Source organism: Rhinatrema bivittatum, chromosome 12, assembly GCF_901001135.1.
Source record: "Rhinatrema bivittatum chromosome 12, aRhiBiv1.1, whole genome shotgun sequence".
Taxonomy (NCBI): domain Eukaryota; kingdom Metazoa; phylum Chordata; class Amphibia; order Gymnophiona; family Rhinatrematidae; genus Rhinatrema; species Rhinatrema bivittatum.
Window position 1 is genome coordinate 1,128,620 of NC_042626.1, and position 22,808 is coordinate 1,151,427.

The 22,808-nt window shown below is 48.0% G+C and overlaps 1 protein-coding gene across 1 annotated transcript; it reads left to right on the forward strand.

Moving 5' to 3' along the window:
- The first annotated feature begins 6,021 nt into the window (after positions 1-6,021).
- On the forward strand, positions 6,022-10,524 carry AMIGO1 (adhesion molecule with Ig like domain 1). The gene is made up of 2 exons (XM_029573419.1): positions 6,022-6,270; positions 6,924-10,524. The coding sequence occupies exon 2, from the start codon at positions 7,886-7,888 to the stop codon at positions 9,386-9,388; it is 1,503 nt and encodes a 500-aa protein (XP_029429279.1). The 5' UTR covers positions 6,022-6,270; positions 6,924-7,885; the 3' UTR covers positions 9,389-10,524.
- Positions 10,525-22,808: the final 12,284 nt, after the last annotated feature.

A 22,808-nucleotide genomic window follows, 5' to 3' on the forward strand; every position in this document is an offset into this window, starting at 1 on the left:
GCTCACAGTCAGTGCTTGATATACATGAATGCCGCAGTATCCATGCTCCTAAGTTGCTCACAGTCAGTGCTTCATATACATGAATGCCGCAGTATCCATGCTCCTAAGTTGCTCACAGTCAGTGCTTGATATACATGAATGCCGCAGTATCCATGCTCCTAAGTTGCTCACAGTCCGTGCTTGATATACATGAATGCCGCAGTATCCATGCTCCTAAGTTGCTCACAGTCAGTGCTTGATATACATGAATGCCGCAGTATCCATGCTCCTAAGTTGCTCCCAGTCAGTGCTTGATATACATGAATGCCGCAGTATCCATGCTCCTAAGTTGCTCACAGTCAGTGCTTGATATACATGAATGCCGCAGTATCCATGCTCCTAAATTGCTCACAGTCAGTGCTTCATATACATGAATGCCGCAGTATCCATGCTCCTAAGTTGCTCACAGTCAGTGCTTCATATACATGAATGCCGCAGTATCCATGCTCCTAAATTGCTCACAGTCAGTGCTTCATATACATGAATGCCGCAGTATCCATGCTCCTAAGTTGCTCACAGTCCGTGCTTGATATACATGAATGCCGCAGTATCCATGCTCCTAAGTTGCTCACAGTCAGTGCTTGATATACATGAATGCCGCAGTATCCATGCTCCTAAGTTGCTCACAGTCAGTGCTTGATATACATGAATGCCGCAGTATCCATGCTCCTAAGTTGCTCACAGTCAGTGCTTGATATACATGAATGCTGCAGTATCCATGCTCCTAAGTTGCTCACAGTCAGTGCTTGATATACATGAATGCTGCAGTATCCATGCTCCTAAGTTGCTCACAGTCAGTGCTTGATTTACATGAATGCCGCACTATGTTGCATCTCAACATTCAAGAAAAGACTCAAGACGTGGCTGTTCACGCAGGCCTTTCCTAACTCCAACATTACTTAACCTCCTCCAATCAACATTCTTCGCTAGTAATAGCATTAATAGCCAATCAACATTCTTCGCTAGTAATAGCATTAATAGCCACCTCTTATAATGTTATTATATATATATATATATAATTATTTGATCTTCATTTTCCTTCTTACTCCTAGTTATTGATTCCCTGTTACATGTAACTGCTTTTCTGCACCATTGTTCAAATTGTAAAGTTTATTGCACCCCTGTTTCTTGTGAACCAGCATGATGGGACTACTGTCTTGAATGTTGGTATATAAAAAAACTTAAATAAATAAATCCATGCTCCTAAGTTGCTCACAGTCAGTGCTTCATATACATGAATGCCGCAGTATCCATGCTCCTAAGTTGCTCACAGCCAGTGCTTGATATACATAAATGCCGCAGTATCCATGCTCCTAAGTTGCTCACAGCCAGTGCTTGATATACATGAATGCCGCAGTATCCATGCTCCTAAGTTGCTCACAGTCAGTGCTTGATATACATGAATGCCGCAGTATCCATGCTCCTAAGTTGCTCACAGTCAGTGCTTGATATACATGAATGCCGCAGTATCCATGCTCCTAAGTTGCTCACAGCCAGTGCTTGATATACATGAATGCCGCAGTATCCATGCTCCTAAGTTGCTCACAGCCAGTGCTTGATATACATGAATGCCGCAGTATCCATGCTCCTAAGTTGCTCACAGTCAGTGCTTGATATACATAAATGCCGCAGTATCCATGCTCCTAAGTTGCTCACAGCCAGTGCTTGATATACATGAATGCCGCAGTATCCATGCTCCTAGGTTGCTCACAGCCAGTGCTTGATATACATGAATGCCGCAGTATCCATGCTCCTAAGTTGCTCACAGTCAGTGCTTGATATACATGAATGCCGCAGTATCCATGCTCCTAAGTTGCTCACAGTCAGTGCTTGATATACATGAATGCCGCAGTATCCATGCTCCTAAGTTGCTCACAGTCAGTGCTTGATATACATGAATGCCGCACTATCCATGCTCCTAAGTTGCTCACAGTCAGTGCTTGATATACATGAATGCCGCACTATCCATGCTCCTAAGTTGCTCACAGTCAGTGCTTGATATACATGAATGCCGCAGTATCCATGCTCCTAAGTTGCTCACAGTCAGTGCTTGATATACATGAATGCCGCACTATCCATGCTCCTAAGTTGCTCACAGTCAGTGCTTGATATACATAAATGCCGCACTATCCATGCTCCTAAGTTGCTCACAGTCAGTGCTTGATATACATGAATGCCGCACTATCCATGCTCCTAAGTTGCTCACAGTCAGTGCTTGATATACATAAATGCTGCAGTATCCATGCTCCTAAGTTGCTCACAGTCAGTGCTTGATATACATGAATGCCGCACTATCCATGCTCCTAAGTTGCTCACAGTCAGTGCTTGATATACATAAATGCCGCAGTATCCATGCTCCTAAGTTGCTCACAGTCAGTGCTTGATATACATGAATGCCGCACTATCCATGCTCCTAAGTTGCTCACAGTCAGTGCTTGATATACATAAATGCCGCAGTATCCATGCTCCTAAGTTGCTCACAGTCAGTGCTTGATATACATGAATGCCGCAGTATCCATGCTCCTAAGTTGCTCACAGTCAGTGCTTGATATACATAAATGCCGCAGTATCCATGCTCCTAAGTTGCTCACAGTCAGTGCTTGATATACATGAATGCCGCACTATCCATGCTCCTAAGTTGCTCACAGTCAGTGCTTGATATACATGAATGCCGCAGTATCCATGCTCCTAAGTTGCTCACAGTCAGTGCTTGATATACATGAATGCCGCAGTATCCATGCTCCTAAGTTGCTCACAGTCCGTACTTGATATACATAAATGCCGCAGTATCCATGCTCCTAAGTTGCTCACAGTCAGTGCTTGATATACATAAATGCCGCAGTATCCATGCTCCTAAGTTGCTCACAGTCAGTGCTTGATATACATGAATGCCGCAGTATCCATGCTCCTAAGTTGCTCACAGTCAGTGCTTGATATACATAAATGCCGCAGTATCCATGCTCCTAAGTTGCTCACAGTCAGTGCTTGATATACATAAATGCCGCAGTATCCATGCTCCTAAGTTGCTCACAGTCAGTGCTTGATATACATGAATGCCGCAGTATCCATGCTCCTAAGTTGCTCACAGTCAGTGCTTGATATACATAAATGCCGCAGTATCCATGCTCCTAAGTTGCTCACAGTCAGTGCTTCATATACATAAATGCCGCACTATCCATGCTCCTAAGTTGCTCACAGTCAGTGCTTGATATACATAAATGCCGCAGTATTCATGCTCCTAAGTTGCTCACAGTCCAACAAACATAAAAATGTAGAAATAAAACGTATAATCTCTAAAACAAACTTAAAACTATCTGACAATAGTATAATGAGTGGAGACTGTGGCGCTGCAGAAGTCAGGAGAGACAGAAGTCAGGATATCTTATGGCCTGGATTGGCCACTGTTGGAAACAGGATGCTGGGCTTGATGGACCCTTGGTCTGACCCAGTATGGCAGGTTCTTATGTTCTTATCTGCTCATATCATAGGTTGCCCGAGGAGAAAACCTGAAAGCCTTATGGAGTGCCAGTGGCAGCTGATTGCAGCAGGTTGCGCAATCTCTAGATTCATCCATGACTTGCTGACTTTAAATCTCTTGAACATGGCACTGATGTTTGCAGGTCTATCCTTACTTACGACTTTGAATTGATTCCTCCATTCCACCAGCAGCCAGTGCAGAGAATACAAAACGGGAAAGATGTGATCAAGTCTTGATGGACCAATAAGCACCTTGGCTGCTGAATTCTGGGAAACCTGTAAAGCGTTTATCATGGAATGGGGTCGCCAGAGAGAAACTGAATTGCAATAGTCCAATTTAGATATTATTAGAGATTGCAAAACCATTCTAAAGTCATCAGGTTCCAAATATGGCTTCCGTTTATATCAAATTCTTAGTTTCTATAACAGTTGCTGAACTATTTTTCATAATATGAGATTTGAATGAGAGGTCGCAATCGAAAATAATCCCAAAGCAGATTTATGGATCTACTCAGAACCAGTGCCAACACAGATGTTGAAGTGAGATGTAACAGAGCATAATATTTACATTCATAATTTCCAAACTCAAAGTATTGTGTGTAAATTATCTTCCCACCTCAACTCCAGCCCCAAAACGCCTCTCTGTAGTGCAATTAAAAGAGCATTCAAAATTGTTTTTCAATCTGTTTTTATGTGCATGCCAGGGTGATATTTAAAAGGCCATTTCCATGCACATAACACTTTTTAAAATTATCCCCATAATGGACACTTTTTCTCCTTGGAGATTACAGTCAGGACACAGAATGAAAACCAAACAGGATGCCCTGAGTAACAGAGAACTGACAGGTAGGATTCAGTGGAGGAGGGGGAACCTTTTACTGAGCGCCATCAGATAAGATTTATTTATATAACTATTTAAAACCATTTCTATAGCACCAGCAGGAACACCCAAAGCAGTGCACAGCAAAGACATCCTGGCAGTTATTACTACTCATATCAGCCCCCATTCTGTGTAAGAAATGGTGAAATGCACTCCCCAGACTGATAAATCTGTTACATGAGCAGCATTTGAGTCTGGTGCTCGGCTTCTGCACAGCTTGTACAGGTAAAGCCCGGGAGATGGCAGGAGAGAAGGTTTGGTGAAGGGAGAAAAGAGTGCAGATGAAAGCACAAAGCAATGAACAAAGGTTGGAAATCAGGTGCAGAGGAGAATAAGAGCTGCTTACAGATTACTCCATGAAATCCACGACATGTGACAAATACAAGGGCCTCAGTCACAGATTGAGGAGAAGCTCTCAGCACCTTCATGGAAAGGAGTCAGATATTTCCATCTCACCCCTTTTCACTTCAGGACAGGAGGGGGACAGAGCAGGAGCAGAGACTGGAGGCAAGCAGATTGAATGAAGAAGTGTGAAAGCTTTCAGGAACATTGGTTTCTCCTACAGCTGCACAATCGTGCTAGGCTAGGGGCACGCATTACCATGGGCCGATGCAATAAATATGCGCAGAAAGCAGGCGCCATGCAATATTTAAATTAGGAGGTCACATTAGCAACTCGGTCTGCCGAGTTTATCTGCCTCAGTTTGCCTAAATGCCGCACAGCCAGCGGGTGCAGGAAACAGACGCCGTTTCCTGCACCCACTGCTGGTGGTTTTTTTTTAACTTTATTTAATTTTGTTTCCTCCTACTTAATATGAAGTAGGAGGCAGTACAGAAAAGCAGGTTTTTTGCATTGGGAGTGAATGCCTAATAGCCTCATTCACATGCAGTTGCACGCTACTGAATTCACTCCACGTTGGACGTCTGTTGTTTATTTATTTATTTAAAACTCTTCTATACCGTCACTAAGTTAATTCACCATCACAACGGTTTACAAAAAGGAATAACTTTAATTGGTATAGATTACAAATTATACATGTGCATCATAGAATGGTAACATATTTTTTGATAAGAGAAACTATGTGTTAATTAAAGCTTATGTCGGTTGAGTAACTGTTAAGTGGTTCAAATCTTACGCTACTATGTAGTTGGAGATATTAAGGAATAAACTGCTTACTTGTTGTAGAGGCGCTAATCCCCTAATTGCATAAGGGGATTAATTAGCGCCTATACAGCCCCCATGGTTGTGCCAGAGAAGACTTCTCAGGTAACTCTGATCAGTTTCTTTGACTGTGTGAGCAGAGAGATGGATGGGGATAAACAGTGGGAAACTCTGAGGGAGGGATAGTGCTTGAGCAGTTGGTATGGATGGGCTATCACGTTTCTCTTCTTCTGTGCCATATGCATGCAGATAAGTTATGTACATGCACCTAGAAAGATTCACTTCTCCAACCGGCAAGTCACAGGTTAAGGGCAGGAAGAATTTAATGGGCTAGCATGGCAGACATTGGGCCAATCACAGCCTGCATCTCACAGGCAGACGCTGTAGGATTGGCTCCTCTTCCAAGAGCACTCCCCCCCTCACCAATAATAATAACAAGGCAGAGCCAGGAGCCATAAGCAGAAACGGAGAATTCAGTAAGCAAAAGCAGAAGCACCAGCAGCGCTGGGAGCTCAGGCACCTTCGGCCATCTCTTTCTGGGAGATTCTATTAGGTATTTGCAATTTACCGGACCGGAGCAGGCCAAGCAGGATCGCTTTGCAGAAGAACCTATCTGTCATCAATGGGGCTCGGCCACTTCTCCTCCCTACAGCCCCAATTGCTGCTGCAGAGGACAGGAAGCATTTTGTGCATCCCTCACATGCATTCCCCAGGTGAGATCACACATACTTGCAGCCCTTTTCTCTTCTCTTCTCTGTTGGAGGCGGTGTAGTGCTTTATCATGGGGGACAGGAAGGGGTGGTGTTGGTGCAGCGAAGCCATGATGTGTTTGATGCACTGCCACAGTCATTCAGGACACCTGCAGGATGTAGCATGCCTGATCTGGCAAGGAGAAGACTGATGCTTGCATAATCCGCTCCCGATAGAGAAATAACACAAGGCAGGCACAAGTGCACAGAGACATACAAAGATGCCTTCGGTATGCTAACATATCCAGACATCACCAACATAGATATGTACACAAAGACAGACACAGGCAGGTGCACATACACATGAACCCCTGGTAAACACAGGAGTCACACAGAGATACTGACCTACACTCGTGCATACACACATTGACAAACATACACGGATCCATGCAGACACCAGAAATAGCTGACAGCCAGCACAGTATATAGAGGTGCTCATAGACAAGCAAGAGTGCACATGCATATGTAAACATAAACACAGAACAGACAACTGCATTCTTACACAAAAATGCACATCATTTACACACAAACACTACTGCACAATAGTTATTGTACATTGCTTTGCTCTTGGTTATCACCTTGTGTTTGAGTCTCTCTCTCTTTCTCTCTCTGCACAGAACAATTTATGAAGGAAACAGCATTCATGCTAACCTAGGATGCTGAATTTTAGTATAACCTCTCATCAGATGAAGAAAGTTCACTGAATCTGCCATGATCTGTCATCTATAATTTATCAAACCTAGAAGACACAGCAGGAAAATAAAAAAGCGAAGAGAAGTCTTTTTTTACCAAAGGTACCCAGTCAAGACCTTTCCCCACTTCCCATGCAAATAATAAAAGAGAACAGTGCACTCAGGATAAGGAAATGCTAACAGTGGCACAAATCATGTGATCCCTGTGATGGTAGAAAGGTCCCTGTAAAGTTTGTGAGGATCTCTGGCCTGCATTCCTATCCCTGGGAGCTTCCTAAGAACGTATCCCATGCATTCGTGGCCCTGATACCTTCCCAGGATGTGTGACTTGCATTCCTTATCTCTGTGATCTTACTGAGCACATATCACCTTGTGAAGTGACTGAAAGACATACACTGCCTGCACGCCTGTGAAGCCAGAGATAACCTGTACCTGAATTGGCTATGACCTTGATCTCTGTTCATGGAAGGCTGTGCATATCAGCTGTGATCCTTCACTAACAGGGACAAGAGAGAACATTCTCCACAGGTTTTGTGCCATCTGAGGAAGGTAAGGAACCCATGCAGCGTTGTCTAGTGAGGGAGTAGTTCAGTGAGAGGCAGCACCAGCCAGAGTCCTAACAATGGGCTGAGCATGAAAAATCAGAAAATATCTCCAAAAAGCAAAGAGATTTGTGTGGGTGGAGCTCTGCTTCTAAGCTGTCTCTAGGAAGCAGGGGATACAGAGAAGAAGTTCCTGAGACAGTAGGAAGGTTGAGCTCTGGTGGTTCTGGGTACCAGTGATGCAGGGAAGGCACACAGGAGCATCCAGCAGCGGCAGCCCAGCGACTCCCCTGTCCCACACACGCCTCTCAGATTCAAGCGTGAATTCCCAGCTTCTGCCGTACAATGTGGGCTTCTGATGTCTCAGAGCCTCACGGCCCCTTGGCAAGGATGCCTGGAAAGCTCTGCATACCTTCCCTTCTCTTCTTGTGCATTGGACTCATCTGTGTGAAGAGCTCAGCTCTGAACTGCCACACGACCTGTACCTGTTACAGCAACATTGTCAGCTGCTCCAAAAAGGAGCTGCTGCTGATTCCCTCTGGCTTCCCACACTACACCGTCAGCCTAGACCTCAGCCACAACAGCCTGAAACGTCTGCGGGCAGACTGGGCCCCTGTACCCCTGAAACGCCTCCACTCCCTGCTCCTCAACCACAACAAGCTGACCTTCATTTCCACGGATGCCTTCTCACTGGTGGCACACCTGAAGCACCTTGACCTGTCCTCCAACGAACTGAAGACCCTGGACGAGAACTTATTCAGCAAGCTAAAGGAGCTGGAGGTGCTTCTGCTCTACAACAACGCCATCGTGAAGATTGATCGTACCGCCTTTGATGACATGCAGAAGCTGCAGAAACTCTACCTGAGTCAAAACCAGATCTCACGTTTCCCCCTGCAGCTAGTAAAGGACAGCTCAAAGCTACCAGAGCTGGTTCTGCTGGACCTGTCGTCCAACAGGCTCAAGACACTGCCCATCCGGGACCTGAAGGGCCTCCCAGCCTGGGTCAAGAATGGGCTGTACCTACACAGCAACCCCCTAACCTGCGACTGTGAGTTGTACGGTCTCTTTACTCACTGGCACATCCGGCAGCTCACATCTGTCGTGGATTTCCGAGAGGAACTTATCTGCACTTTGTTAGCTTATCAGAAGGAGACAGTCAGTGTTTTCAGCCTCTTGCTTATCATGAACTGTAGTGAGATTAAGGAGTCTGATATGGAGGCCTATGTGGGTAAGACTGTCACCATGGACTGCGACAGCAAGCAGAGGGGGATGAGCCAGGCATGGCTCACCCCCAACAATGATCTGATAGCGCCTGAGTCAAAGAGCAGCAACCAGACGCTGACAGTGCTGAGTAATGGCAGCCTGCAAATCCGCCCCGTGAGAGCCGAGGACAGGGGCGTCTATACCTGCCATGCCTCAAGCATTGCCCTCAACGAGACCCTCTACGTGACACTGGTGGTGTACAATGCAACACAACATGACACCTTGAACACAGCATACACCACTTTGGTGGGCTGCATTGCCAGCGTTATCTTGGTGCTCATCTACCTGTACCTGACACCGTGCCGCTGCTGGTGCCGTACTGAGGAAAAGCAGAGGAATGAGAATGGAGACAGCATACACTCTTCCGTACTCAGCACCACACCCAACCACGACACGGCCAGTGACAAAGTAGCCCTCAACAGGCATGTGGCATTTATTAAGACTTCCACCAACCTACAACTCCAGATTAGCAAACCAAATGGCCAGGAGGCACAGCACAACAGAGGTATCCAGAAACCGCAGAGGAAAATGTCTGACCCAGGCTCAGCTAGCTCTGTCTTCTCAGACACTCCTATTATGGTGTGAGAGCACAAGGTCCATGTACACCAGCCAGAGCGGCTGGGGAGAAGGAACGAGTCATCCCCAACTTAGCATGAGTCACTCAGCCTTTTCAACTGCAGCTCCACACCATGACAAGCACAGCTACCTAAGCATGAGCCATGACACCAGAAGCCCAGGATGCATGCTCCATGCACCCCAAGGAAACGCTGGCTACTTCTGCAACAAGTCTTCTGCTTCACTGTGATGTCACACACTAGCTCACTGTGATGTCACACACTAGCTCACTGTGATGTCACACACTAGATCACTGTGATACAATGAACTGCTTGGATCCCATTTCTGGGCTGGAAAAATGAATGAATGTTTGTGGAAAAAAAAACCATTATTAAATTGTGTTGGCAATTTAATGACCAAATTCTGGACAGTAATAAGTAGCTCAAAAGTAGAGAGGGAAATGTTCAGTCCTGTACCCAAGAACATGAAATGTCTGGAAATTCTCCTCCCTGAATCCAGCTGAATGTATGCGTGGGGCTTCACAGCCTGCGTCCATTCAGCTGCATGAAGGGAGGTATTCTGAGAGGTGGGGAGAGGGCTGGCTCTCAAAATAACAGGAGTAATCTTTCCAACCTGCACTCATTATTTACCAGCATAGTCTTCCCACATTAAAAGCAGAGTCCAGAGGTTCCTTTCACAAGTAAAGTGCATGGGTAATTCTCTTTGCAATCTGCGCACTGGGCACCAAGATCAGCAGTTTGCAAATCATTACTCAGAACAGCGTCTCAGCTTTCATGTTCACTTAGAAACTCTGAACTCATGCCTTGCAGTCTGTACCAATGCTGCACTTGATTGGAGGCTTCTATAGATCTACGACTCCATCTGCATCTCTACCCTCACTCCTGCAATATCCACCTCCACTCTCAACATCTCTTCCCTCACTCCTGCAATATCCTCCTCCACTCTCAACATCTCTTCCCTCACTCCTGCAATATCCTCCTCCACTCTCAACATCTCTTCCCTCACTCCTGCAATATCCTCCTCCACTCTCAACATCTCTTCCCTCACTCCTGCAATATCCTCCTCCACTCTCAACATCTCTTCGCTCACTCCTTCAATATCCTCCTCCACTCTCAACATCTCTTCCCTCACTCCTGTAATATCCTCCTCCACTCTCAACATCTCTTCCCTCACTCCTGCAATATCCTCCTCCACTCTCAACATCTCTTCTCTCACTCCTTCAATATCCTCCTCCACTCTCAACATCTCTTCCCTCACTCCTGCAATATCCTCCTCCACTCTCAACATCTCTTCCCTCACTCCTGCAATATCCTCCTCCACTCTCACCATCTCTTCTCTCACTCCTGCAATATCCTCCTCCACTCTCAACATCTCTTCCCTCACTCCTGCAATATCCTCTCCACTCTCAACATCTCTTCCCTCACTCCTGCAATATCCTCCTCCACTCTCAACATCTCTACCCTCATTCCTGCAATATCCTCCTCCACTCTCAACATCTCTTCCCTCACTCCTGCAATATCCTCCTCCACTCTCAACATCTCTACCCTCACTCCTGCAATATCCTCCTCCACTCTCAACATCTCTTCCCTCACTCCTGCAATATCCTCTCCACTCTCAACATCTCTTCCCTCACTCCTGCAATATCCTCCTCCACTCTCAACATCTCTTCCCTCACTCCTGCAATATCCTCCTCCATCTGCATCTCTACCCTCACTCCTGCAATATCCTCCTCCACTCTCAACATCTCTACCCTCACTCCTGCAATATCCTCCTCCACTCTCAACATCTCTTCCCTCACTCCTGCAATATCCTCCTCCACTCTCAACATCTCTTCCCTTACTCCTGCAATATCCTCTTACACTCTCAACATCTCTTCCCTCACTCCTGCAATATCCTCTTACACTCTCAACATCTCTACCCTCACTCCTGCAATATCCTCCTCCACTCTCAACATCTCTTCCCTCACTCCTGCAATATCCTCTCCACTCTCAACATCTCTACCCTCACTCCTGCAATATCCTCCTCCACTCTCAACATCTCTACCCTAACTCCTGCAATATCCTCCTCCACTCTCAACATCTCTACCCTCACTCCTGCAATATCCTCCTCCACTCTCAACATCTCTACCCTCACTCCTGCAATATCCTCCTCCACTCTCAACATCTCTTCCCTCACTCCTGAAATATCCTCCTCCATCTGCATCTCCACTCTCAACATCTCTACCCTCACTCCTGCAATATCCTCCTCCACTCTCAACATCTCTTCCCTCACTCCTGCAATATCCTCCTCCACTCTCAACATCTCTTCCTTCACTCCTGCAATATCCTCCTCCACTCTCAACATCTCTACCCTCACTCCTGCAATATCCTCTCCACCCTCAACATCTCTTCCCTCACTCCTGCAATATCCTCTCCACTCTCAATCTCTACCCTCACTCCTGCAATATCCTCCTCCACTCTCAAAATTTCTTCCCTCACTCCTGCAATATCCTCCTCTATCTGCATCTCTACCCTCACTCCTGCAATATGCTCCTCCACTCTCAACATCTCTTCTCTCACTCCTGCAATAACCTCCTCCACTCTCAACATCTCTTCCCTCACTCCTGCAATATCCTCCTCCACTCTCAACATCTCTTCTCTCACTCCTGCAATATCCTCTCCACTCTCAACATCTCTTCCCTCACTCTTCAGTAACTTATTTCTCACTCTCACTCCCACAATATCTCTCCTCTTACTTCTGCAGTCTCCTTCCTGTCATTCACAGAAACAGAGGAAATGACAGCAGAAAACTGCAGTGCTCATTGACTCTCTCACTTCCTCATGCAGTGCTACAGGGAACAGCCATCTTAGCTTCACCCTCAAATCCTCGTTAAGTGTTCTCTGTGCTTATCCCAGGCTTTACCCCTCACTCCCCCACAGCTAAGGATCCTCTGTGCTTCTCCCAGGCTTTACCCCTCACTCCCCCACAGCTAAGGATCCTCTGTGCTTATCCCAGGCTTTACCCCTCACTTCCTCACAGCTAAGGATACTCTGTGCTTATCCCAGGCTTTACCCCTCACTCCCTCCCACAGCTAAGGATCTTCGGTGCTTATCCCAGGCTTTACCTCTCACTCCCCCACAGCTAAGGATCCTCTGTACTTATCCCAGGCTTTACCTCTCACTCCCCCACAGCTAAGGATCCTCTGTGCTTATCCCAGGCTTTACCCCTCACTCCCTCACAGCTAAGGATCCTCTGTGCTTATCCCAGGCTTTACCCCTCACTCCCCCACAGCTAAGGATCCTCTGTGCTTATCCCAGGCTTTACCCCTCACTCCCCCACTGCTAAGGATCCTCTGTGCTTATCCCATGCTTTACCCCTCACTCCCCCTCAGCTAAGGATCCTCTGTGCTTATCCCAGGCTTTACCCCTCACCCGCACAGCTAAGGATCCTCTGTGCTTATCCCAGGCTTTACCCCTCACTCCCCCACAGCTAAGGATCCTCTGTGCTTATCCCAGGCTTTACCCCTCACTCCCTCACAGCTAAGGATCCTCTGTGCTTATCCCAGGCTTTACCCCTCACTCCCTCACAGCTAAGGATCCTCTGTGCTTATCCCAGGCTTTACCTCTCACTCCCCCACAGCTAAGGATCCTCTGTGCTTATCCCAGGCTTTACCCCTCACTCTCCCACAGCTAAGGATCCTCTGTGCTTATCCCAGGCTTTACCCCTCACGCCCTCACAGCTAAGGATCCTCTGTACTTATCCCAGGCTTTACCCCTCACCCGCACAGCTAAGGATCCTCTGTGCTTATCCCAGGCTTTACCTCTCACTCCCCCACAGCTAAGGATCCTCTGTGCTTATCCCAGGCTTTACCCCTCACTCCCCCACAGCTAAGGATCCTCTGTGCTTATCCCAGGCTTTACCCCTCACTCCCTCACAGCTAAGGATCCTCTGTGCTTATCCCAGGCTTTACCCCTCACTCCCTCACAGCTAAGGATCCTCTGTGCTTATCCCAGGCTTTACCTCTCACTCCCCCACACCTAAGGATCCTCTGAGCTTATCCCAGGCTTTACCCCTCACTCTCCCACAGCTAAGGATCCTCTGTGCTTATCCCAGGCTTTACCCCTCACTCCCCCTCAGCTAAGGATCCTCTGTGCTTATCCCAGGCTTCACCCCTCACTCCCTCACAGCTAAGGATCCTCTGTGCTTATCCCAGGCTTTACCTCTCATTCCCCAACACCTAAGGATCCTCTGAGCTTATCCCAGGCTTTATTCCTCACTCCCCCACAGCTAAGGATCCTCTGTGCTTATCCCAGGCTTTACCCCTCACTCCCCCACAACTAAGGATTCTTTGTGCTTATCCCAGGCTTTACCCCTCACTCCCCCACAGCTAAGGATCCTCTGTGCTTATCCTGGGCTTTACCCCTCACTCCCCCACAGCTAAGGATCCTCTGTGCTTATCCCAGGCTTTACCCCTCACTCCCCCACAGCTAAGGATCCTCTGTGCTTATCCCAGGCTTTAACCCTCATTCCCCCACAGCTAAGGATCCTCTGTGCTTATCCCAGGCTTTACCTCTCACTCCCCCACAGCTAAGGATCCTCTGTGCTTATCCCAGGATTTACCTCTCACTCCCCCACAGCTAAGGATCCTCTGTGCTTATCCCAGGCTTTACCCCTCACTCCCTCACAGCTAAGGATCCTCTGTGCTTATCCCAGGCTTTACCTCTCACTCCCCCACAGCTAAGGATCCTCTGTGCTTATCCCAGGCTTTACCCCTCACTCCCCCACAGCTAAGGATCCTCTGTGCTTATCCCAGGCTTTACCCCTCACTCTCCCACAGCTAAGGATCCTCTGTGCTTATCCCAGGCTTTACCCCTCACTCCCTCACAGCTAAGGATCCTCTGTGCTTATCCCAGGCGTTACCTCTCACTCCCCCACAGCTAAGGATCCTCTGTGCTTATCCCAGGCTTTACCCCTCACTCCCCCACAGCTAAGGATCCTCTGTGCTTATCCCAGGCTTTACCCCTCACTCCCTCACAGCTAAGGATCCTCTGTGCTTATCCCAGGCTTTACCCCTCACTCCCTCACAGCTAAGGATCCTCTGTGCTTATCCCAGGCTTTACCCCTCACTCCCTCACAGCTAAGGATCCTCTGTGCTTATCCCAGGCTTTACCCCTCACTCCCTCACAGCTAAGGATCCTCTGTGCTTATCCCAGGCTTTACCTCTCACTCCCCCACACCTAAGGATCCTCTGAGCTTATCCCAGGCTTTATTCCTCACTCCCCCACAGCTAAGGATCCTCTGTGCTTATCCCAGGCTTTACCCCTCACTCCCTCACAGCTAAGGATCATTTGTGCTTATCCCAGGCTTTACCCCTCACTCCCTCACAGCTAAGGATCCTCTGTGCTTATCCCAGGCTTTACCCCTCACTCCCTCACAGCTAAGGATCCTCTGTGCTTATCCCAGGCTTTACCCCTCACTCCCCCACAGCTAAGGATCCTCTGTGCTTATCCCAGGCTTTACCCCTCACTCTCCCACAGCTAAGGATCCTCTGTGCTTATCCCAGGCTTTACCCCTCACTCCCTCACAGCTAAGGATCCTCTGTGCTTATCCCAGGCGTTACCTCTCACTCCCCCACAGCTAAGGATCCTCTGTGCTTATCCCAGGCTTTACCCCTCACTCCCCCACAGCTAAGGATCCTCTGTGCTTATCCCAGGCTTTACCCCTCACTCCCTCACAGCTAAGGATCCTCTGTGCTTATCCCAGGCTTTACCCCTCACTCCCTCACAGCTAAGGATCCTCTGTGCTTATCCCAGGCTTTACCCCTCACTCCCTCACAGCTAAGGATCCTCTGTGCTTATCCCAGGCTTTACCCCTCACTCCCTCACAGCTAAGGATCCTCTGTGCTTATCCCAGGCTTTACCTCTCACTCCCCCACACCTAAGGATCCTCTGAGCTTATCCCAGGCTTTATTCCTCACTCCCCCACAGCTAAGGATCCTCTGTGCTTATCCCAGGCTTTACCCCTCACTCCCTCACAGCTAAGGATCATTTGTGCTTATCCCAGGCTTTACCCCTCACTCCCTCACAGCTAAGGATCCTCTGTGCTTATCCCAGGCTTTACCCCTCACTCCCTCACAGCTAAGGATCCTCTGTGCTTATCCCAGGCTTTACCTCTCATTCCCCCACACCTAAGGATCCTCTGAGCTTATCCCAGGCTTTACCCCTCACTCCCTCACAGCTAAGGATCCTCTGTGCTTATCCCAGGCTTTACCCCTCACTCCCTCACAGCTAAGGATCCTCAGTGCTTATCCCAGGCTTTACCTCTCACTCTCTCACAGCTAAGGATCCTCTGTGCTTATCCCAGGCTTTACCCCTCACAGCTAAGGATCCTCTGTGCTTATCCCAGGCTTTACCCCTCACTCCCCCTCAGCTAAGGATCCTCTGTGCTTATCCCAGGCTTCACCCCTCACTCCCTCACAGCTAAGGATCCTCTGTGCTTATCCCAGGCTTTACCCCTCACTCCCTCACAGCTAAGGATCCTCTGTGCTTATCCCAGGCTTTACCCCTCACTCCCCCTCAGCTAAGGATCCTCTGTGCTTATCCCAGGCTTTACCTCTCACTCCCTCACAGCTAAGGATCCTCTGTGCTTATCCCAGGCTTTACCCCTCACTCCCCCACAGCTAAGGATCCTCTGTGCTTCTCCCAGGCTTTACCCCTCACTCCCCCACAGCAAATGATCCTCTGTGCTTATCCCAGGATTTACCCCTCACTCACACAGCTAAGGATCCTCTGTGCTTATCCCAGGCTTTACCCCTCACTCCCCCACAACTAAGGATTCTCTGTGCTTATCCCAGGCTTTACCCCTCACTCCCCCACAGCTAAGGATCCTCTGTGCTTATCCTGGGCTTTACCCCTCACTCCCCCACAGCTAAGGATCCTCTGTGCTTATCCCAGGCTTTACCCCTCACTCCCTCACAGCTAAGGATCCTCTGTGCTTATCCCAGGCTTTTCCCCTCATTCCCCCACAGCTAAGTATCCTTTGTGCTTATCCCAGGCTTTACCCCTCACTCCCCCACAGCTAAGGATTCTCTGTGCTTATCCTAGGTTTTACCCCTCACTCCCCCACAGCTAAGGATCCTCTGTGCTTATCCCAGGTTTTACCCCTCACTCCCCCACAGCTAAGGATCCTCTGTGCTTATCCCAGGCTTTACCCTTCACTCCCTCACAGCTAAGGATCCTCTGTGCTTATCCCAGGCGTTACCTCTCACTCCCCCACAGCTAAGGATCCTCTGTGCTTATCCCAGGCTTTACCCCTCACTCCCCCACAGCTAAGGATCCTCTGTGCTTATCCCAGGCTTTACCCCTCATTCCCCCACAGCTAAGGATCCTCTGTGCTTATCCCAGGCTTTACCTCTCACTCCCCCACAGCTAAGGATCCTCTGTGCTTATCCCAGGCTTTACCCCTCACTCTCCCACAGCTAAGGATCCTCTGTGCTTATCCCAGGCTTTACCCCTCACTCCCTCACAGCTAAGGATCCTCTGTGCTTATCCCAGGCGTTACCTCTAACTCCCCCACAGCTAAGGATCCTCTGTGCTTATCCCAGGCTTTACCTCTCACTCCCCCACAGCTAAGGATCCTCTGTGCTTATCCCAGGCTTTACCCCTCACTCTCCCACAGCTAAGGATCCTCTGTGCTTATCCCAGGCTTTACCCCTCACTCCCCCACAGCTAAGGATCCTCTGTGCTTATCCCAGGCTTTACCCCTCTCTCCCCCACAGCTAAGGATCCTCTGTGCTTATCCCAGGCTTTACCTCTCACTCTCCCACAGCTAAGGATCCTCTGTGCTTATCCCAGGCTTTACCCCTCACTCCCCCACAGCTAAGGATCCTCTGTGCTTATCCCAGGCTTTACCCCTCTCTCCCCCACAGCTAAGGATCCTCTGTGCTTATCCCAGGCTTTACCCCTCACTCCCCCACAGCTAAGGATCCTCTGTGCTTATCCCAGGCTTTACCCCTCTCTCCCCCACAGCTAAGGATCCTCTGTGCTTATCCCAGGCTTTACCCCTCACTCCCTCACAGCTAAGGATCCTCTGAGCTTATCCCAGATTTTTTTTAATTTTTATTACTATTTCTGTCACCTTCCCCACCTCTCCACTTGACTGGAAGTCTGTTCTATGCATCAAATATCCTTTTTGTGGAAAACAAAATGATTACTCCTATGTCTATTTGTTTCTATTGAAAAATATTTGCTTCTTATGCATTAATACCATTGAAGTATTTGAATGTCTTGCTCGCTCCTCTAGGGTAGACACCTGCAGATTCTGCAGCATTTTGTAGCTTTCTCTGAGTAGCATCTTTATACTTCACAGCAGGGGCAGTGCAATCCCTGTTTTGTTGAGGGTGGCCAACTAAGCTCCGCCTCTAGCTGCATCCAAATCCACCCTTTGCTCCGCCCCACTGCCAATTAATGTCATTCTTTCATATGTACCTTCTTTGCATAAATCATAGATTAGAATTTATTCATACCCAGACCAACCAATAAACCTGATGCTAGAAAACTGCTAGGCTCTTCTTTCTGTCTGTGAGCAGGGATGGTCTGTCTCTAGGATAGTTGGGCAGACAAGGGCCTGGGTGGCCCATCGCATCTCGATGCCTAGAGAGTGTTGCCAACTCCTACTTGAAGAAAGTCACTAGAGCCACTGTGAAAAGTCTCTGTATTGGGTAAAGAGTAACTGAAACCATGTTGTTGCGCACTGGCTGGTGAGCCTAAGATTGGTGGGGAAAGAAGAGAAGCTGACACTCATACACACTTTCTTGCTGTCTCAGAAACTGACACACACATATTCTCATTCTCTTAGTCACATACACACACTCTTGCGCTCTCTCAGACGTATACACTTCCTCCAACACTCTGACATGTACACACACTGTCTCTGACACACACATACTCTCATTCTCTTAGTCACACACACACTCTCATGCTCTCTCAGAAGTACACACTTCCTCAAACACTCTGACATGTACACACACTGTCTCAGACACACAAATACTCTCATTCTCTTAGTCACACACACACTCTCCTGCTCTCTCAGACGTACACACTTCCTCAAACACTCTGACATGTACACACACTGCCTCTGACACACACATACTCTCATTCTCTTAGTCACACACACACTCTCGTGCTCTCTCACACGTACACACTTCCTCAAACACTCTGACATGTACACACACTGTCTCTGACACACACATACTCTCATTCTCTTAGTCACACACACACTCTCCTGCTCTCTCAGACGTACACACTTCCTCAAACACTCTGACATGTACACACACTGCCTCTGACACACACATACTCTCATTCTCTTAGTCACACACACTCTCCTGCTCTCTCAGACGTACACACTTCCTCCATCACTCTGACATGTACACACACATACTCTCATTCTTAGTCACACACACACTCTCATGCTCTCTCAGACGTATACACTTCCTCAAACACTCTGACATGTACACACACTGTCTCAGACACACACATACTCTCATTCTCTTAGTCACACACACACTCTCGTGCTCTCTCAGACGTACACACTTCCTCAAACATTCTGACATGTACACACACTGTCTCAGACACACATACTCTCATTCTCTTAGTCACACACAACTCTCGCGCTCTCAGACGTACACACTTCCTCAAACACTCTGACATGTACACACACTGTCTCTGACACACACATACTCTCATTCTCTTAGTCACACACACACTCTCCTGCTCTCTCAGACGTACACACTTCCTCAAACACTCTGACATGTACACACACTGCCTCTGACACACACATACTCTCATTCTCTTAGTCACACACACTCTCCTGCTCTCTCAGAAGTACACACTTCCTCAAACACTCTGACATGTACACACACTGCCTCAGATACACACATACTCTCATTCTCTTAGTCACACACACACACTCCTGCTCTCTCAGATGTACACACTTCCTCAAACACTCTGACATGTACACACACTGCCTCAGATACACACAGGCATCTTCTGCTGCTCCTGTGCTCATGTAAATGTCAATTTTAAAAGGAACATGCGTGCCTATATCGGCACGCAATTGGAGAAACACTGTGATTTTATATCGTGCAAGCAAGTGCACGTGTATCATTTAACGTCCCCTACTGCACCTAATTGTGCGCATAATCTTAAGAGGCGGCTGCAGTAAATGTCCCGCTAGGGCTTTACCAATTTTTGTGCGTGTATGATGGCAGATTTTAAAAAATGGTTGCGGGAGGGAAAAAACAGTCTTTCCAATTAGTCCAGCAGTTTGTCGTTGATATTGAGGTCTTCAAGACCCCTCTGGTTCTTCATCCTGTAAGCCCTGCACTTAATCCTGAACTTTCATGCTGTGCTGGAGATCTCTAGTCGTGCTGCTCATCAGCACCTGCAGCAAAGTTATGCGCACAACACGCGGCTGCTCAGAGTTATGCGCTTAAGTCTTTGCCCAGCGCCCCTTTTCTACCCTGCAGGCTTGGGTATATGAGCATACTTCGTGGATTCTTATAATTTGCATTCCTGGCGCATATGTGGCTGTTTTGTGCTTTTAAAATTGACCTGTTAGCGAGAATCCCCTCCTCAGGACTGGCTACAGCATCATCCTCTAACCTTCCTCCTCCAGGCACTCGCTGTCTCCATTCACTCTCTCCATGGTCAGTCGGTCAGCCGTTGCCCTTCTCTGAGATCATTCCTGACAAGTAGGGCAGAGAGCACAACAGCAAAAAGAAGATTACTGGTGATAAAGCAGCTCTTGCCTTGTTCTCTGTTCTTCTGCTGCTGTCAGCTTCTCATAAGGTGATGATAAAGCTGGAGCTCCTTGCTTATGATTTGTTCTCCTTCCAGCAGAGAGATCTCTTCTGTGATTATCAGATTATCCAGGATGGGGGTTAGAGAGTGGACAGGCTGGGGGCAGAACCAGCAAACACAGCACTCTAGCCAAAGGTCTCACTCTGTTGCACTTTCCTGCAGCCTTCTTGCCGGAGGAGGTCTCACTCTCTTGTAATCTCCTGCAGCATTCTTGCCGGAGGAGGTCTCACTCTCTTGTAATCTCCTGCAGCATTCTTGCTGGAGGAGGTCTCACTCTCTTGTAATCTCCTGCAGAATTCTTGCCAGAAGAGGTCTCACTCTCTTGTAATCTCCTGCAGCCTTCTTGCTGGAGGAGGTCTCACTCTCTTGTAATCTCCTGCAGCATTTTTTCCGGAAGAGGTCTCACTCTCTTGTAATATCCAGCACTGCCCTCGGAACACTCATCACTCTGCACGTAGTGACACTACTTGGTTAACTCTTCCTTGATCCCTTGTCTTGGAACAACTCATCACTCTGCACGTAGTGACACTACTTGGTTAACTCTTCCTTGACCCTTTGTTTTGGAACACCTCATCACTGTGCACGTAGTGACACTACTTGGTTAACTCTTCCTTGACCCCTTGTCTTGGAACAACTCATCACTCTGCACGTAGTGACACTACTTGATTAACTCTTCCTTGACCCCTTGTCTTGGAACAACTCATCACTCTGCACGTAGTGACACTACTTGGTTAACTCTTCCTTGACCCCTTGTCTTGGAACACCTCATCACTTTGCACATAGTGACACTACTTGGTTAACTCTTCCTTGACCCCTTGTCTTGGAACAACTCATCACTCTGCGTATGGTGCCACTAGATGTGTAATTCTTCCTCACCCTGCTCCTTGGACTACCTCATCACTCTGCACGTAGTGACACTACTTGGTTAACTCTTCCTTGACCCCTTGTCTTGGAACAACTCATCACTCTGCGTATGGTGCCACTAGATGTGTAATTCTTCCTCACCCTGCTCCTTGGACTACCTCATCACTCTGCACGTAGTGACTCTACTTGGTTAACTCTTCCTTGACCCCTTGTCTTGGAACAACTCATCACTCTGCGTATGGTGCCACTAGATGTGTAATTCTTCCTCACCCTGCTCCTTGGAACACCTCATCACTCTGCACGTAGTGACACTACTTGGTTAACTCTTCCTTGACCTTGACACTACTGCATCCCTAGCGCCTCTTTTTTGACGGAAGCGGCGGCTGTCAGCGGGTTTGACAGCCGCCGCTCAATTTTGCCGGCGTCGATTCTCGAGCCCGCTGACAGCCACGGGTTCGGAAACCAGACGCAGGCAAAATTGAGCGTCCGTTTTTCGACCCGCCAGCCACGGGCCCATTTTAAAGATTTTTTTTTTTAATTTTTACTTTTTTAAACTTTCGGGACCTCCGACTTAATATCGCCATGATATTAAGTCGGAGGGTGCACAGAAAAGCAGTTTTTACTGCTTTTCTGTGCACTTTCCCGGTGCCCGGAGAAATTAGCGCCTACCTTTGGGTAGGCGCTAATTTCTGAAAGCTTGGCTGAACATTTTGCTTTCTGAATTGTGCAGGAATACCTAATAGGGCCATCAACATGCATTTGCATGTTGTGGGCGCTATTAGGTTCTGGGGGGTTGGACGCGCGTTTTGGACACGCTATTATCCCTTACTGAATAAGGGGTAAAGCTAGCGTGTCCAAAACGCGCGTCCTACTGTATCGGCCTGAGAGTAGGTTATTCAAGGCATCTACCACTTTCATCTTCTCTTCCCTCACTCTTGCCTGTTCACTATCTACGGTATTGCTCCTCTATTCCCATCTTTTTTACCCCCATTCCTCTACATGCCCCTTTCTCATTCTCCCTTCCTTCCCCTACACACCCACTGTCTTCCATCTCATTCCTGCTTATCTCCCTTCATGTTTTTCTACATCTACAAACTATGTCATTAATAAAGAACTGTTAATTCAGCTCTGATTGATTGAATATCCTCTGCAGAAGTTTGTATTCAGGGATTTTCTTTCAGAAAAAAGGAGAGACCAGTTTTTAGGTGTAACAAATACGGTAATGGTGGATCTTGGGTGCTGAGGAGCAGTTGACGCAGTCTAATGGTTGAACCTGGTAGGCTCACTCCACCAGCTGGCGACATGCCCTGTGACGGAAGTGGCTGGAACTTTGCCTACACCAGCTGCCTTCCCCACAGATTGAGCTCTTGGGTTCTGATGGCCAGCAGGTCTTGGGTCCCTAGGGTGGTGGCAAGCATGAGATTCCCAAGGCCAGGTGAGGGTCAGGGCAGGCAGCAGACAATGTAAAACAGTAGAGAAGCCGGAGGTCGGGACAGGCAGCAGACAAGGCAGGTCCAGATGGCAATCAAGGAATGATTCGGGTTCAAGCCAAGGTCAGAATCCAGGAAGTCAAGTCGAAGGAGACAGGACAAGACCATGAACAAGACAGGACAAGACCAAACAACAACTAAGAAAGGCTGGGCAAGGCGGACAGGACAAGCAGGAGCACAGGAACAAGGCAGGAACACTGGAACATGGAAGCACAAGGAACAGGGTCACAGGAATGA

Coding starts and splice junctions, on each gene's coding strand:
- AMIGO1 (XM_029573419.1), top strand. CDS start 7,886: ATGTGGGCTTCTGATGTCTCAGAGCCTCACGGCCCCTTGGCAAGGATG.